General features: G+C 43.2%; 1 protein-coding gene across 5 annotated transcripts in view; it reads left to right on the plus strand.

Moving 5' to 3' along the window:
• Positions 1 to 6,619, plus strand: part of klhdc8a (kelch domain containing 8A) — a 79,147-nt gene extending 72,528 nt beyond the window's left edge. For 3 of the 5 annotated variants that reach the window (XM_061833550.1, XM_061833549.1, XM_061833552.1), the window contains one exon: positions 6,044 to 6,614. In XM_061833550.1, the coding sequence (XP_061689534.1) occupies positions 6,044 to 6,112 (69 nt within the window). In that variant the 3' untranslated portion in view covers positions 6,113 to 6,614. Of the gene's footprint in view, positions 1 to 6,043 lie in introns of all 5 variants that reach the window. The other 2 variants (XM_061833555.1, XM_061833556.1) reach the window with 2 other exon arrangements.
• The last annotated feature ends 7,236 nt before the right edge of the window (positions 6,620 to 13,855 follow it).

A 13,855-nucleotide genomic window follows, 5' to 3' on the forward strand; every position in this document is an offset into this window, starting at 1 on the left:
AATGAGGTTTATGTGGGAGGGGAAACATGACACAGTCTTACCATTTTCTAATGTTTGAAATAAATACTAAAACCCAACATTTCTATCAAGGAAAGTTTCTGTCATAGCCTGCGACGCAGGCTTCTTTGAGCTTGATGTGGCAGCTGACTGTCGCAAAATGAACAGGTGGGTGTGGGATGTGGCATGGATCGGAAAAGGAAAAAGAGAGAGATAGTTAATATAGTAGATAGATAGTAGAAGATGGGGTTCAGCAGTTTTTGGACCGAGTTATTTGCTTTCATTGCCAATGCTGAATGTTTGCCTACATGTCTGCTTTGCAATGTCAAATGACAAAAAGAGTATATGGGAAGATATTTCCAGGGAAGGCATGTTACATCTGTAGTTGAGTACCCAGTTGGGAGTGAAAATGTTAATCGTCAGAAAGCCTATCTTGCCTAAAGCCACAAATCGAGGGAAATTGAAAGCCCCACAACACCCAGGAAACTTGTTTCAAACATGGAATGCTCCTCCTAACAGTTACAGGAACATGAAGAAATGTTGATGTGGATGAAGAAGGGTGAAGACTATTGTCAATGATGGAGTCCACCCCTCAATACGCCATGCCTTAATCCCTCACCCAAAACCACCGTCCAATAAAAGGCTAAAGCCCCCTCCTCCACCCCTGAAGAATCTTATCTGTAACTCTGACTGTCTGCCGGGTCTTTTTCTAGAATAACTCAGACACCAGTGGAGATCAGGCATTTTTCATCCCTGCAATTACCAGCAACAGAAAGTTATTCAAGGAGATATTGCACAAGAAAAGTAGAACTACAAATTTAGTGAGGATAAAATATGAATCTATCAAACCATTGTCTCCAGTCAACTCTGCGAGACTAGCTCTTTTTAAATGCAGATCAATGGGTAATAAATTAATGTTGATTAATGACTTCATTTTAACCTATAATTGTCACGGCATTGCCGTGTGCGCAACTGTTCCTGGCAGCAGCCCCTCACCTGGGCCTCGTTGTTAATTATGTCATGTATTTATGGCATGAGTTGCCAGTTCATTGCGTGAGTCTATGAGCTTCTTGTGAGTGTATGTGCCTCGTTACGACATCCCAGTGTTCTTGTGCAACCAAAGTCCAGTTTTTTTGCTTTGTTTGGAGTGCTTACCTGTGTATGACCTCTGGCTGGAATTAAACCACCCTCGAAAACTATGTCCATGCCTCAGAGTCCTGCATTGTGTCCTACCCCATATCCTGTGCTCATGACAGAAGGAACTGGCTAGACATGGATCCAGCGCACGTTTGCCCTGAAAATAAAGCCATTCTTGTCATGAGCAAGACAAGAGGTAGGACCCAAATGCAGGACTCCAGGCTAGGATGTAAATTTATAACGGTGGTTTAATTCCAGGCAGAGGTCATTCACAGGAAGGCAGCCCAAATGGGCAAAAACACATGGCAAGAGGCAAGATCCAAAAACAAGAAACGAGGTCAGACTACTCCAAAAGAAAAACATGATACATGACAAAATGAAACAAGACTTGACTATGGTGGCACAGGAATGCTGGGATGTGGTAACGAGGCACATACACTAACAAGACGCCCATGTAGTCTAGACTCACACATAAGCAAGACTCACACACAACAAACTGGCCACCTAAGAGACGACGCACGAGGCTTAAATACATGACATAATTCACAAACGGGGTACAGGTGAGCAGCTGCTGCCTGCTGCAGTCGAGCACAAAGCAGTGACATGACCACGCCCGTCACAAATAAAGCGTGTCTTGCCAACGTTGTTTGTCACCTTCTGTTGAAGCAAACAATTTTTGGAGGTGGATTGAGCAGTTTTTCGATCTGGCTCGGAAGAGGAGATTGGCCAACCCGCAGGCACCCCTCCGTGCGCTTGCTCCCTGTCTTGTTGGCACCCTGCCCATGGCATCCCTACCTTGTTTTTGATGACCAAAAAACTGTAGAGAAAACAGTTCACCTGCTGAAACCATCAATGAGCTGTCTGACATCTTACAAACTATTGTTAAGTCAGTCCGATCTGATTTGCAATTGCTCACTTCAATCTGGCGAGTTTTCTAAAGCTCTTAAAGTAGCTGCTGTTAAGCCTCTTTGAAAAAAAAAAAAAAAAAAACAGAGCGCTGGACGCTTCAATGTTAGCAGGCTATAGAGCTCGTGCGCCTGACGTCACCATTTTCACGGTGCCATAGTACTGGTCAAAAAGAGCTGCTCGACAGTGTGGGGGGACAATGAACCGGAGCTGAATATTCACAATGCTCGGGACTTGTTGTGCTGTTGGTTGTACAATAAACAAGACAGAGATTCAAATACATCATTCCATGGGTTACCAGCGGAAAAGATGATAAAAGCTCGATGGGTTTCGGCAATTAAACGTGATGGATGATGCCCAACCAAATACACACACCTGTATAGCGATCACTTCACTTCAGGTAGGAATTATTTTTCTCAATCTTAAATTCCCAAGAAGTATTTATAAAGCCATGTTGGCTCATTTGCGAACAATGCGTTTTAAAAAAAGAAACAACAGGGAGTCCTCTCTTTAAAAAAGGAAAATAAACCGCTGGGATGGGCTTCAGGCCCCGTACATGAAGCATTTTGCAGCCACACGTTAATCTTCGGTAAACCTCTCCCCAACAGACTTTTTTTTCCTAATATGCTTTGTTCTCAAATGAGTCCAATGCGTATTTAAAAAAAGAAAATAAACCTTCGGTCACACAGAGGTTTACTGAAGTTCAACGTGTGGCCGCAACGCGCTTCCGTGTACGGGGGCTGAAGCCTATCCCAGCGTTTTTTGTTTTTTTTTAAATGCGCATTGGACTCATTTGAGAACAATGCCTATTTAAAAAAAAAAAGTTTTCCAAAGTTTAATGTGTGGCTGCAATACGCTTCGTGTCGGAGCCGACTCGCTGTCTTTTTTTTTTCCAGTCATAGTTAATGAATCCGAGTTTGTGTGAAACCAGGGGTCATTTATTTAAATATTGGTATTTGTATTGAAAAAAATCTGAGTGACTTCATCACTATGTGGGATTTATTCTTGATTGACAACAGACCCAGCAACAACGTATTTGTATGCGTCCAGACTTTTCTACGCTTTCAAACTCTTCCGTGTAAATCTCAATGACTTACTCACCAGATACATGTGTAGATCCAGTTGGCCAAGACAAGCAGAAGCTGGTTAATAATCCATTTTTTTATCGGCGAATACATCAACTTCCGCATTAAATATGGGTCCTCTATGCCAAGTGTCTCTCATTTTTCCATGTACCTTTGTTTATTATCACCTAAATCTTTAACGGTATCAGATGAAACTCTGGGCATTGTGCTGTAAGACATATTTTCACGTCATCTCCAACCGACTTAGCATTGATGAATGGTTTGTTTGACCAGCACTTCCGGCCAGTGACATGATTGGATGACGTAGGTGCACGAGCACTATCGACCCATCTTGAATCTCCCTTTCATAGTCAAGATTGTTGAGACAGTTATTTTTAATCAACTCAGCGATTTATTAAATTTAAATTGACTTTTTGACAAATGTCAATCAGGTTTCCGAACTCATTACAATCCAGAATCTGGTTTTATCGAAGTGCTAAATTATATGAGGTTGAAGATTGAGTCAGAAAAGAAACAGGTTGGAAACATGGGTAGGACTAATTAGAATGGTCTTAACATGGTTCAGGTCATACCTGGTGGAAATTAGCTACTTTGTAACCATTGGAAGTGCTCAATCTCAACAAATGGCAATGATTTATGGGATCCTTCAAGAGTCAGTTCTTGGACCCCTCCTGTATATACTACCGTTGGGTCAAATTTTTCAGAACTTAAATTTTGATTACCATAGTTGTGCAGATGACACACACTTATACTTGAACGTGTCTTGCCAACGTTGTTTGCCGCCTTCTCTCGTCGAACGTCTCTAGATGACTACAGTTCAATTGAAGTGTTACTGTTGAAATCAGATAAATAACTGGATGAGACAATATTTACTTTAATTCAACCACAACAAAATTGAGATAATTGCTTTTGGCAATAAAGAAATAGGATTACTTTTAGTAAAATCACTCTCTTTAAAAACAAAAAGACCATGTCCGAAGCCTTGGTGTTCTTGTACATTCTTACCTGACTTTCAACAATTATGTCAAATAATTTAAAAAACTGCTTTTTACCATCTGAAAATAAGAACATATCTGGAGTGAAGGCTTGCATGTATCAAGCGGACCATGAAACCTCTTCCGTGCTTTTATCTCAAGTAGACTTGACTACTGTAATGGTCTTCTGACTGGATTCCCCAAAAAGAGCATTAAACAGGTGCAGCTCATTCAGAATGCTACAGCTCAGTTTCTGACCAGAACAAAGAGGTTTGAGCAAATAACTTAATTTCTAAATTCTTTACGCTGGCTTCCAGCAAGCTTTAGAAAAGATTTTATGGTTCTGCTACTGGTCTGGTCTGTAATCACTGGTTTAGGTCCTGAATACATGAAAGAAATGCTTCTGGAATACAAACCCAGTAGGGCTCTGAGATCGATGGACTCAGGTGCAATAGTCGAGCACAGAGTCTTAGACAAACATGGTGAAGCACCATTTAGCTATTATGTTGCCCATGAATGGAATAAGTTGCCAACAAAGGTGACCCTATACAAATAAATTTGCTATGCTTTGCCTACCATGCATGTTTTTGGGATATAGGAGGAAACTGGAGTACCCAGAGAAAACCCATGCTGTCATGGGGAGAACATACAAGCAGAAGTGAGGTTGGATTTGAACCTAGGTCCTTAGAACGGTGAGGCAGATGTGCTAACTAAGATAAATAAATCGTGTGTATGAGTGTGTGTGACCAGATAGGTATCATGTTCAGTACCATTTGAACAAGAGGCTCTTTAACCCTTACATCTGTTAAACTTTCTGCTCGCTAATCACTACCTGAAATCCTTTCAGCATTGAAAGATTGACAATCAATTAATAACATGCATTTGTATTGTATATATTTTTCTAACCAAATATATTTGGCCTATCCATCAGGGAAAGCCAGATAGACATCCATGCTTTTTAGCCAGAATTTTCATGTGGGTCTTTTGCCTGGTGGTGACCTTTTATGTTTGCTTTCAAAAAATGCATCCAAAATTGTTTCCTTCTTACATTTTTCTCATCATGCCAATCACTCACCACTTTTCAGAAATCTTGCAAGCAATATTTTTTAACAGCTTTTAAGTTTACATCAGTTAACTTGGTAAAATAAAGTAATATCGTTTTATATATAGTTTTTTTATAGTCACCCTACTATTATGTAGTTTTTTCAAAATCTAATTACATTATGTAGCATGTGTACATTATATAACTAATGATATGTAGTGGAGGCTTTCCTTAAATCTGTCAGTGATTGGATAGGATGATGAGAAAATGACATTTAGGTCAATGAGAAGGAGGAAAACCAATTGCTCACACTTACTCTGCTTCTCTAGGTCTAATGCAGGAAAGTTGGAGTGGTGGTGGTGGTGGTGGTGGGGGGGGGGGGGGGTTCTGGAGCACACATTCATCTTGAACAGAGGGAACATTTCCAAATCCCCCCTCGACATTCCTCTAGGCTCAAAGAATCCCCAGGACAGAAATGGCCCAAAACTGGCACAAACCACAACCGTGTTGCCAGGAACTGAGTGCCTCTGTGATGGGGAGGCCCAGCATTTTTTTTTTCTTAGTTTCACCTCACTTTCTGGTTTGTAGAGAATCATTTACAAGCAGAAGCACCCCTTACAACAACCAGGTTCCTGTTGCCATGTCTTTACATGACCTTTGTTGCAAAGCTTAACTTGTGCTTTGTTGAAGGCAAACATTAATTTACTGTTAGTGTACATGTCTTTTCACCTCGAGGAAGAATTTTGATTTAAGGTAGTTTTACGCATCAGTTGCCACCGGAGTATGGTTGCAAGTCAGTATGCTTTACATTATAATAGTTACATTACCTGAGTGGATAAATGTTTACAAATTGGTCATCTATCCATCCATTGATCAATTATCCTCTGTTTATCTGAGGTCAGATTGTAGGGGGAGCAGCTGCAGAGAAGCCAAGACTTCCTGTCCCCATCTGGTACATCCAACTCTTATGAAGGCATCGTGAGGTTTTCCCCAGGCCAAGTTGGAGACTCTACTCTACCCTGGGGATGATCAAGCTTTTCACCCTCTCTCTGTTAGTTACAGGTGAACTCACCACTTTTGGCACCCCTTCAATTTTTATTCATTTGCATAACCTGAGCGCCACGGTGGAGCAGCTGTATAGCATTGATCTCATAGTTCTGAGGTCCGGGGTTCAAATCCCGGCCCCACCTGTGTGGAGTTTGCGGATTCTCCCTGAGCCTGCGTGGGTTTTCTCCTGGCACTACGGTATCCTCCCACATCCCTAAAATATACATTAATTGGAGACTCTAAATTGCCCTTACATGTGATTATGAAGGCGACTATTTTCTGTCTCCATGTGTCCTGTGATTGACTGGCAACTAGTTCAGGATGTACCCCGCCTCCTGCCCGATGACACCTGGGATTGGCTATAGCACTCCTGCTGCCTTAGTGAGGATAAGCGGTTCATAAAATGGATGTATCGATGGATGGATGTTTAACCTGTATATCTTCAGAAATAAATACAAATGTACCAAACATTTGTCACCATGATGTTGTAATTGTAGGTCCAGAGTAATTTGACAAAGATTTTTTTTTTCCAACTAATATACAGGGAGTCGTCAGTCTATGACCCAGATCCGTTCCTACACTAGCGACATAACTCAAATTTCGGCGTAAATCTGCTTTCATCGTTAAATTAAAAATTTACAACGACCCCTGGGATTTGCTTTAGATTCCCATAAGGATAAATGGCTCAGAAAATGTACGGGTGTTGGTCCTTCATATAAAAAAAAAAATGCATTAAAATAAAAAAATATATCCAGTGCCTTGTGAAAGTATTCGGCCCCTTTGAACTTTTCAACCTTTCGCCACATTTCAGGCTTCAAACATAAAGATATAAAATGAATTGATTAATTGACAGAATTAATTAATTAATTTTCAAGAATCAACAGCAGTGGTACAAAATCGTGAAGTGGAATGAAATTTATTTGATTTTTAGCAAATAAAAACCTGAAAAGGGGGACATGCAATATTATTCGGCTCCCTTGCATTACTACATTGTAGCGTCACGTTTTGCTGCAATTATAGCTGCAAATCACTTGGGGTATGTCTCTATCAGTTTTGCACATCGAGAGAGTGAAATTCTTGCCCATTCTTCCTTGCAAAACAGCTTGAGCTCAGTGAGGTTGGATGGAGTGTGTTTGTGAACACCAGTCTTCAGCTCTGCCCACAGATTCTAGATTCAGGTCTGGACTTTGACTTGGCCATCCTAACACCTGGTTACATTTATTTGTGAACCATTCGATTGTAGATCTGGCTTTATGTTTTGGATCATCGTCCTGTTGGAAGATAAATCTCCGTCCCAGTCTCAGGTCTTTTGCAGACTGCAACAGGTTTTCTTTCAGAATCGTCCTGTATTTGGCTCCATTCATCCTCCCATCAATTCTAAACCATCTTCCCTGTCCCTGCTGAAGAAAAGCAGGACCGAACCATGAGGCTTCCACCACCATGTTTGATAGTGGGGGATGGTGTGTTCAGGGTGATGAGCTGTGTTGCTTATATGCCAAACATATCGTTTTGCTTTGTGGCCAAAAAATTCGATTTTGGTTTTGTCTGACCAGAGCACCTTCTTCCACATGTTAGATCATGGACCTCTTGGCTGCATCTCTTATCAGTCTTCTCCTTGTTCGAAGTGAAAGTTGAGTGGGACGGCCAGGTCTTGGTAGATTTGCAAGTGTCTGATACTCCTTCCATTTCAATATTACTTTGCAGAGTGCTCCTTGAGATGTTTAAAGCTTGGGAAAGTGGCACGAGGCGGCTGGGGCTTGGGCACGGCAGAGGCATGGGTGAGAGGCAGCTGAAGCTCGGGCACCGCAGAGGTATGGGCAACAGGCGGCTAGCACTCGGGTACCACCGAGACATGGGCGAGAGGCGGCTGGGACTCAGGCACCGCCGGATTCTGGACGAGAGGTGGTTGGGTCGTGGGCTCCGCCAAAGCGTGGACGAGAGGCAGCTAGGTTACGGGTGCTGCCGGGGCATAAATAAGAGGCAGGAGGGGCGGGGTCGCCACGACAAGAGCAAGAGGTGGGTGGGGATCAGCTGCCGGCGATGCAGGAGCAAGAGGTGGCTGGGAAACTGCTGTCGCCGTTACAGGAGCAATAAGCGACTGGGGGTCAGGCGTCACTGTTGACAGGAGCAAGAGATGGCTGGGGTTCCAGCGCTGCCGAGACATGAATGGCCTGCGGCAATGGGTCTGGCACCGCGAAGACATGAGCGAGAGGGGGCTGGGTTTCTGGTTCCACCACGACATGAGCAAGAGGCAGTTGTGGTTGAGGCAGTGCAGATATATGAGCAAGAGGCAGCTGGGGTTCAAGCGCCGCCGAGACATGTGTGAGATGCGGCAGTGGGTCCTGCGCTGCCAAGACATGAGCAAGAGGTAGCTGCGCATCCGGCACTGTTGAGACATGAGCAGGACGCAGCTGTGGATCAGGCACCATAAAAAAATGAGTGAAAGGCGGGTGCGGTTCAGGCACCACTGAGACATGAGCGAGAGGGGGCTGGGGTCCAGGCACGGCCAAGACATGAGTGAGAGGTGGCTGGGTTTCAGGCGCTGCCGAGACATGAGCGAGATGTGGTTGTGGATCTGGCGCCACTGAGACATGAGCAAGAGGCAGCTGTGGATAAGGCACCACCGAGACATGAGCAAGAAGCGGCTGTGGATCAGGCACTGCTGAGACATGAGGAGTAGGACGCTGTGGGTCGGGCGCAGATGAGACCTGCACACGTGTTGGACAGCACGGGTTGGGCGCCACCGGAACAAGAACATATGGTGGACCTTGTGGTTTGAGCACCGATGAGACATGAGCACGTAGTGGATGGCATGTGTTGAGCCGGGCGTGAATACCACTAGCCGGGCGTTGCCAGAACAAAAACAAGGGGTGACGGCTGGTCGATTAATCTCTGTTGAATCTGGTCCATGAGAATCGCAAACTCATAGTTCATCGTTGAATTCCTCTGCTCCCATTGATCTTTGAAACGGCGGTGGGGGGCAGCAAATTTTTCAGCCCAATGCGCTTGAACGGCAGGGAATTTTGCATCCCACTGGGCTTGAAGTTTTGTGTTTATCGGCTTTGAGTCCACTGGGTCCATATATGGCCAATTCATTCAGCCATGAGTATGCAACAAGATATTGGACCCAAATGTAGAACATCGAGTTAGTGACATGATGTTGGGTGTGGTTTTATTCCAGCCAGAGGACAGACACAGGTAATAATTCCACAAATCCAGAGGCACAAAAACACTTGGCAACAGGCGAGGTCCAAAAACAACAAGCAAGACTTGATTTAGCTGTGGAGCCACAGGAACGATGGCCGTGACAACAAGGCGAATACATAAGAAGAGGTTTGTATACTCACACAGACTAATGCAGTCTCAAGCACAATGAACTGGCCACTGAGAATGAAAAACAAGGGTTGTATGCCTGACCTAATTAGTGTCAATAAGGTGCAGGTGTGGAGCTGCTGCTGTGGCCTGGACACGCCCCTGACACTAGAGCGGAGGTAGAAGCACGCAGGTGGATTATATTTTGTGCAGACGATGTAATCTGAAGGAGGTTACTGACCGTAAGGTAGTGGTAGGGGAGAGTGTAGGTCGACAGCATAGGATGGTGGTGTGTAGGATGACTCAGGTGGTGGGCAGGAAGATTAAGAAGTCAACGGTCGAGCAGAGAACCGTGTGGTGGAAGCTGAGAAAGGAAGAAGTTGTGCGGCCTTTCTAAAAGAGGTGAGACAGGCTCTCGATGGACAGGAGGAGCTCTCGGAAGAGTGGACTACTACTACAGCCAAGGTGATCAGAGAGACAGGCAGGAGAGTACTTGGTTTGTCTTCTGGTAGGAAAGGGTAGAAGGAGACTTGGTGTTGGAATACAATACAAGAAGTCCTATAAGGAAAGAGATTAGCGAAGAAGTGGGACACTGAGAGGACTGAGGAGAGGCGGAAGGAGTACATTGATATGCGACGTAGGGCAAAGGTAGAAGTGGGAAAGGCTAAACAAGAGGCATATAAAGACATGTACACCAGATTGGACACGAAAGAAGGAGAAAAGGATCTCTACAGATTGGCCAGACAGAGGGATAGTGATGGGAAGTTATGTGCAACAGGTAAGGGTGATTAAGGATTGAGATGGAAATGCGTTGACCGGTGCCAGTAGTGTGCTGAATAGATGGAAAGAATACTTCAAGAAGTTGAAGAATGAAGAAAATGAAAGACAAGGAAGAGTTGAAGAGGCAAGTGTGAAGGACCAAAAAGTGGCAGTGGTTAGTAAGGAGGAAGTAAGAAAAGCACTACAAAGGATGAAAATGGAAAGGCAGTTGGACCTGATGACGATTAATCTCTGTTGAATCCGGTCCATGAGAATCGCAAACTCATAGTTGATCGTTGAATTCCTCTGCTACCATTGATCATTGAAACCGCAGTGGGAGGAAGCAAATTTTTCAGCCCACTGCGCTTGAAGGGCAGCGAATTCTGAATCCCACTGTGCTTGAAGTTTTGCGTTAAAAGCATAAGGGTTGTATGCCTGGCCTAATTAGCTTCAACAAGGTGCAGATGTGGAACTGCTGCAGTGGCCTGGACACGCCACTGACACAAGACTACCACAAGGTTACTGTGAAAGTCAAAGTATTTCCTCTCTATTAATGATGGCAAGCATGTCTAAACAACACCTTGGGGACAGTCAAGTCTTAGTTTATGAAGATGATGTACTGATTGCTTCTCTTAATCAAGAAACGTGAAAAAAGACAAAATGGCTGTTTTAAAGCATCTGGCTGAGGAAGGGTACAAAGTAAGCAAAATGAAACTCCAAATTTGCCAAAAGCAGGTTAAATATTTAGGACACAACATAAGTGCAGGAGGAAGAACATTATTAGAAAACAGGAAAAACAGCTATTCTACAAGCTCCAAAACCACAAACAAAGAAACAAATGTCATTTTTGGAACTGGCAAATTACTGCCAAATTTGGGTACCAAATTATGCCGAAATAGCCGCTCCATACCACAAAATAATGTATGAGGAAGACTTGGAAATCATTGTTTAAATGGATAGAAGAAGCTGTGAAGGCACTGTGTGATATAAGACAAGCTTTAGTGTTAAGCATAGCATTAGCCTTACCAAATTATGATCTTCTTCTTTTCCTTTCGGCTTATCCCGTTCGCCACAGAGTGTCATCTTTTTCCATCTAAGCCTATCTTATGCATCTTCCTCTCTAACACCCACTGTCCTCATGTCCTCCCTCACAACATCCATCAACCTTTTCTTTGGTCTTCCTCCCGCTCTTTTGCCTGGCAGCTCCATCTTCAGCACCCTTCTACCAATATAGTTACTCTCTCACCTCTGAACATGTCCAAACCATCTAAGTCTGCTCTCTTTTACCTTGTCTCCAAAGCATCCAACTTTGGTTATCCCTCTAATGAGCTCATTTCTAATCCTATCCAACCTGATCACTCCACCTGTGCCATGCTTTCACTGCAGATCACAATATCGTTAACATCTAGGTCCAAGTGGATTCCAGTCAAACCTCATCTGTCAACCTATCCATTACTACCCTAAACAGGATGCTGATGCTGTCCCACCTCCACCTTAAATTCTTCTGACACACCTCCAGCACATTTCACCGCTATTCTGCTGCCCTCATACATGTCCTGTACTATTCTAACATATTTCTCCACCACACCAGACTTGTGCATGCAGTACCACAGTTCCTTTCTTGGTTCTTTGTCACAGGCTTTCCCTAGGTCTACAAAGACACATTGTGGGTCCTTCTGACCTTCTCTGTACTTTTCCATGCGCATCCTCAAGGCAAACCTTGCCAATTTATGATAAATTCTTTGATTAAATGGTCGGTTGTAAAGTTCATTTTATGACCTCAGTTTGGACCCAAAGACATGGAGATAAAATGAAACCGATAGCTTATTTTTCATCCAAATTAGGGTAGCATCTGCACTTCCTCATTGTGTGAGAGCAGTCATAGCGGTATCAATGGTTGTGGAGTTTAGTACACCAATTGTTTTATCCCACCCTCTGGTGCTGCGTGTTCTTCATGCATCTCGGCATTGCTCTTGCAAACATGACATTTCTATTGCCAACCAGACACCTGTCATACATAACGACGTTGTTTTCATAACTATGTTACAAAAGAAAGATGCACAACTCTCAACCCAACAACAATGCTACCACTTCTGGAGAATGGAAGAAAACATGACTGCCAAGAATTGGCAGAGAAAACAGTAAAAAGCAGGAGAGGTTTAAACAATCAACCATTACTGACAGGAGGGACCGTCTTTGTAGATGGGTCATCTAAAAAGAATAAATGTGGGAGAACAGAATCAGGACATGCTGTGGTCTCAAAACAAATCTTAAAAGCACAGAAATTGTCATTACATTATTCTGCACAAGCAGCAAAAGTAGTGGCACTAACTGAGGCATGTCAAATAATGAAAGGAAAAGATGTGACAGTCTATACAAACAGTAAATATGCATTTGCAAAATTGTTGGGTGAATTACTAAGTGCAATACAACTGCCAAAAACGGTTGCTCTATGCAATAGTGTCGCACACACATCAAACAAAGATGTAATTTCTTCGGGAATTGCTTTTTCTGATAGAATAGCAAAGGAAGCTACATTGGGAAAAAGTCAAATTATGATAATTGACACAGCTACAAATTTAGAAAAGGACACACTAAATTAAATGCAACAACAGAGTCCAGAAGCTGAACAAGAAGTGCGGAAGAAAAATGGTGCCACACTGAAAGATATATATGTATGACCAAACAATATGCTTGTCCTGCCAAAGAACCTGTACAAATGGGATGCAACAGTGAAGAAAATAAGTATTTGAACTCCATGCAATATTGCAACTTCTCCTACTTGAAATCATGGAGGAATCTGAAATTTTCATCGTAGGTGCCTGCCCACTGTGAGAGAGATAATCTAAAAATAAAAATCCAGAAATCACAATGTATGATTTTTTAAATGATTTATTTAATGTGATACAGCCGCAAATAAGTATTTGAACACCTGAGAAAAACATTGTTAATATTTGGTACAGTAGCCTTTGTTTGCAATTACAGAAGTCAAACGTTTTCATGTAATTGTTCACCAGGTGTGCACACACTGCAGGAGGGATTTTGGCCCACTCCTCCACACAGATCTTCTCTATATCAAACAGGTTTGTGGGCTATCGCTGAGAAACACGGAGTTTCAGATCCCTCCAAAGATTTTCTATTGGGTTTAGGTGTGGGGACTGGCTAGGCCACGCCAGAACCTTGATACGCCACTCCTTGGTTTTCCTGGCTCTGTGCTTTGGGTCGTTGTCATGTTGAAAGGCCCAGCCACGACCCATCTTCAATGCTCTGAATGAGGGAAAGAGATTGTTCCCCAAAATCTCACAATACATATCCGTGGTCATCCTTTCCTTAATACAGTGCACTCGTCCTGTCCCATGTGCAGAAAAAAAAATCCCAAAGCATGATGCTACCACCCCCATGCTTCACAATAGAGATGGTATTCTTGGGATGGAACTCATCATTCGTCTTCCTCCAAACACGGTTAGTGGAATTATGACCAAAAAGTCCCATTGTGGTCTCATCTGACCACAAACCTTTCTCCCATGACTCCTCTGTATCATCCAAATGGTCATTGGCAAACTTAAGACGGGCCTTGACATGTGCTGGTTTAAGCA

The sequence above is a fragment of the Syngnathoides biaculeatus genome, chromosome 10 (assembly GCF_019802595.1).
Source record: "Syngnathoides biaculeatus isolate LvHL_M chromosome 10, ASM1980259v1, whole genome shotgun sequence".
In the NCBI taxonomy this organism is placed as follows: domain Eukaryota; kingdom Metazoa; phylum Chordata; class Actinopteri; order Syngnathiformes; family Syngnathidae; genus Syngnathoides; species Syngnathoides biaculeatus.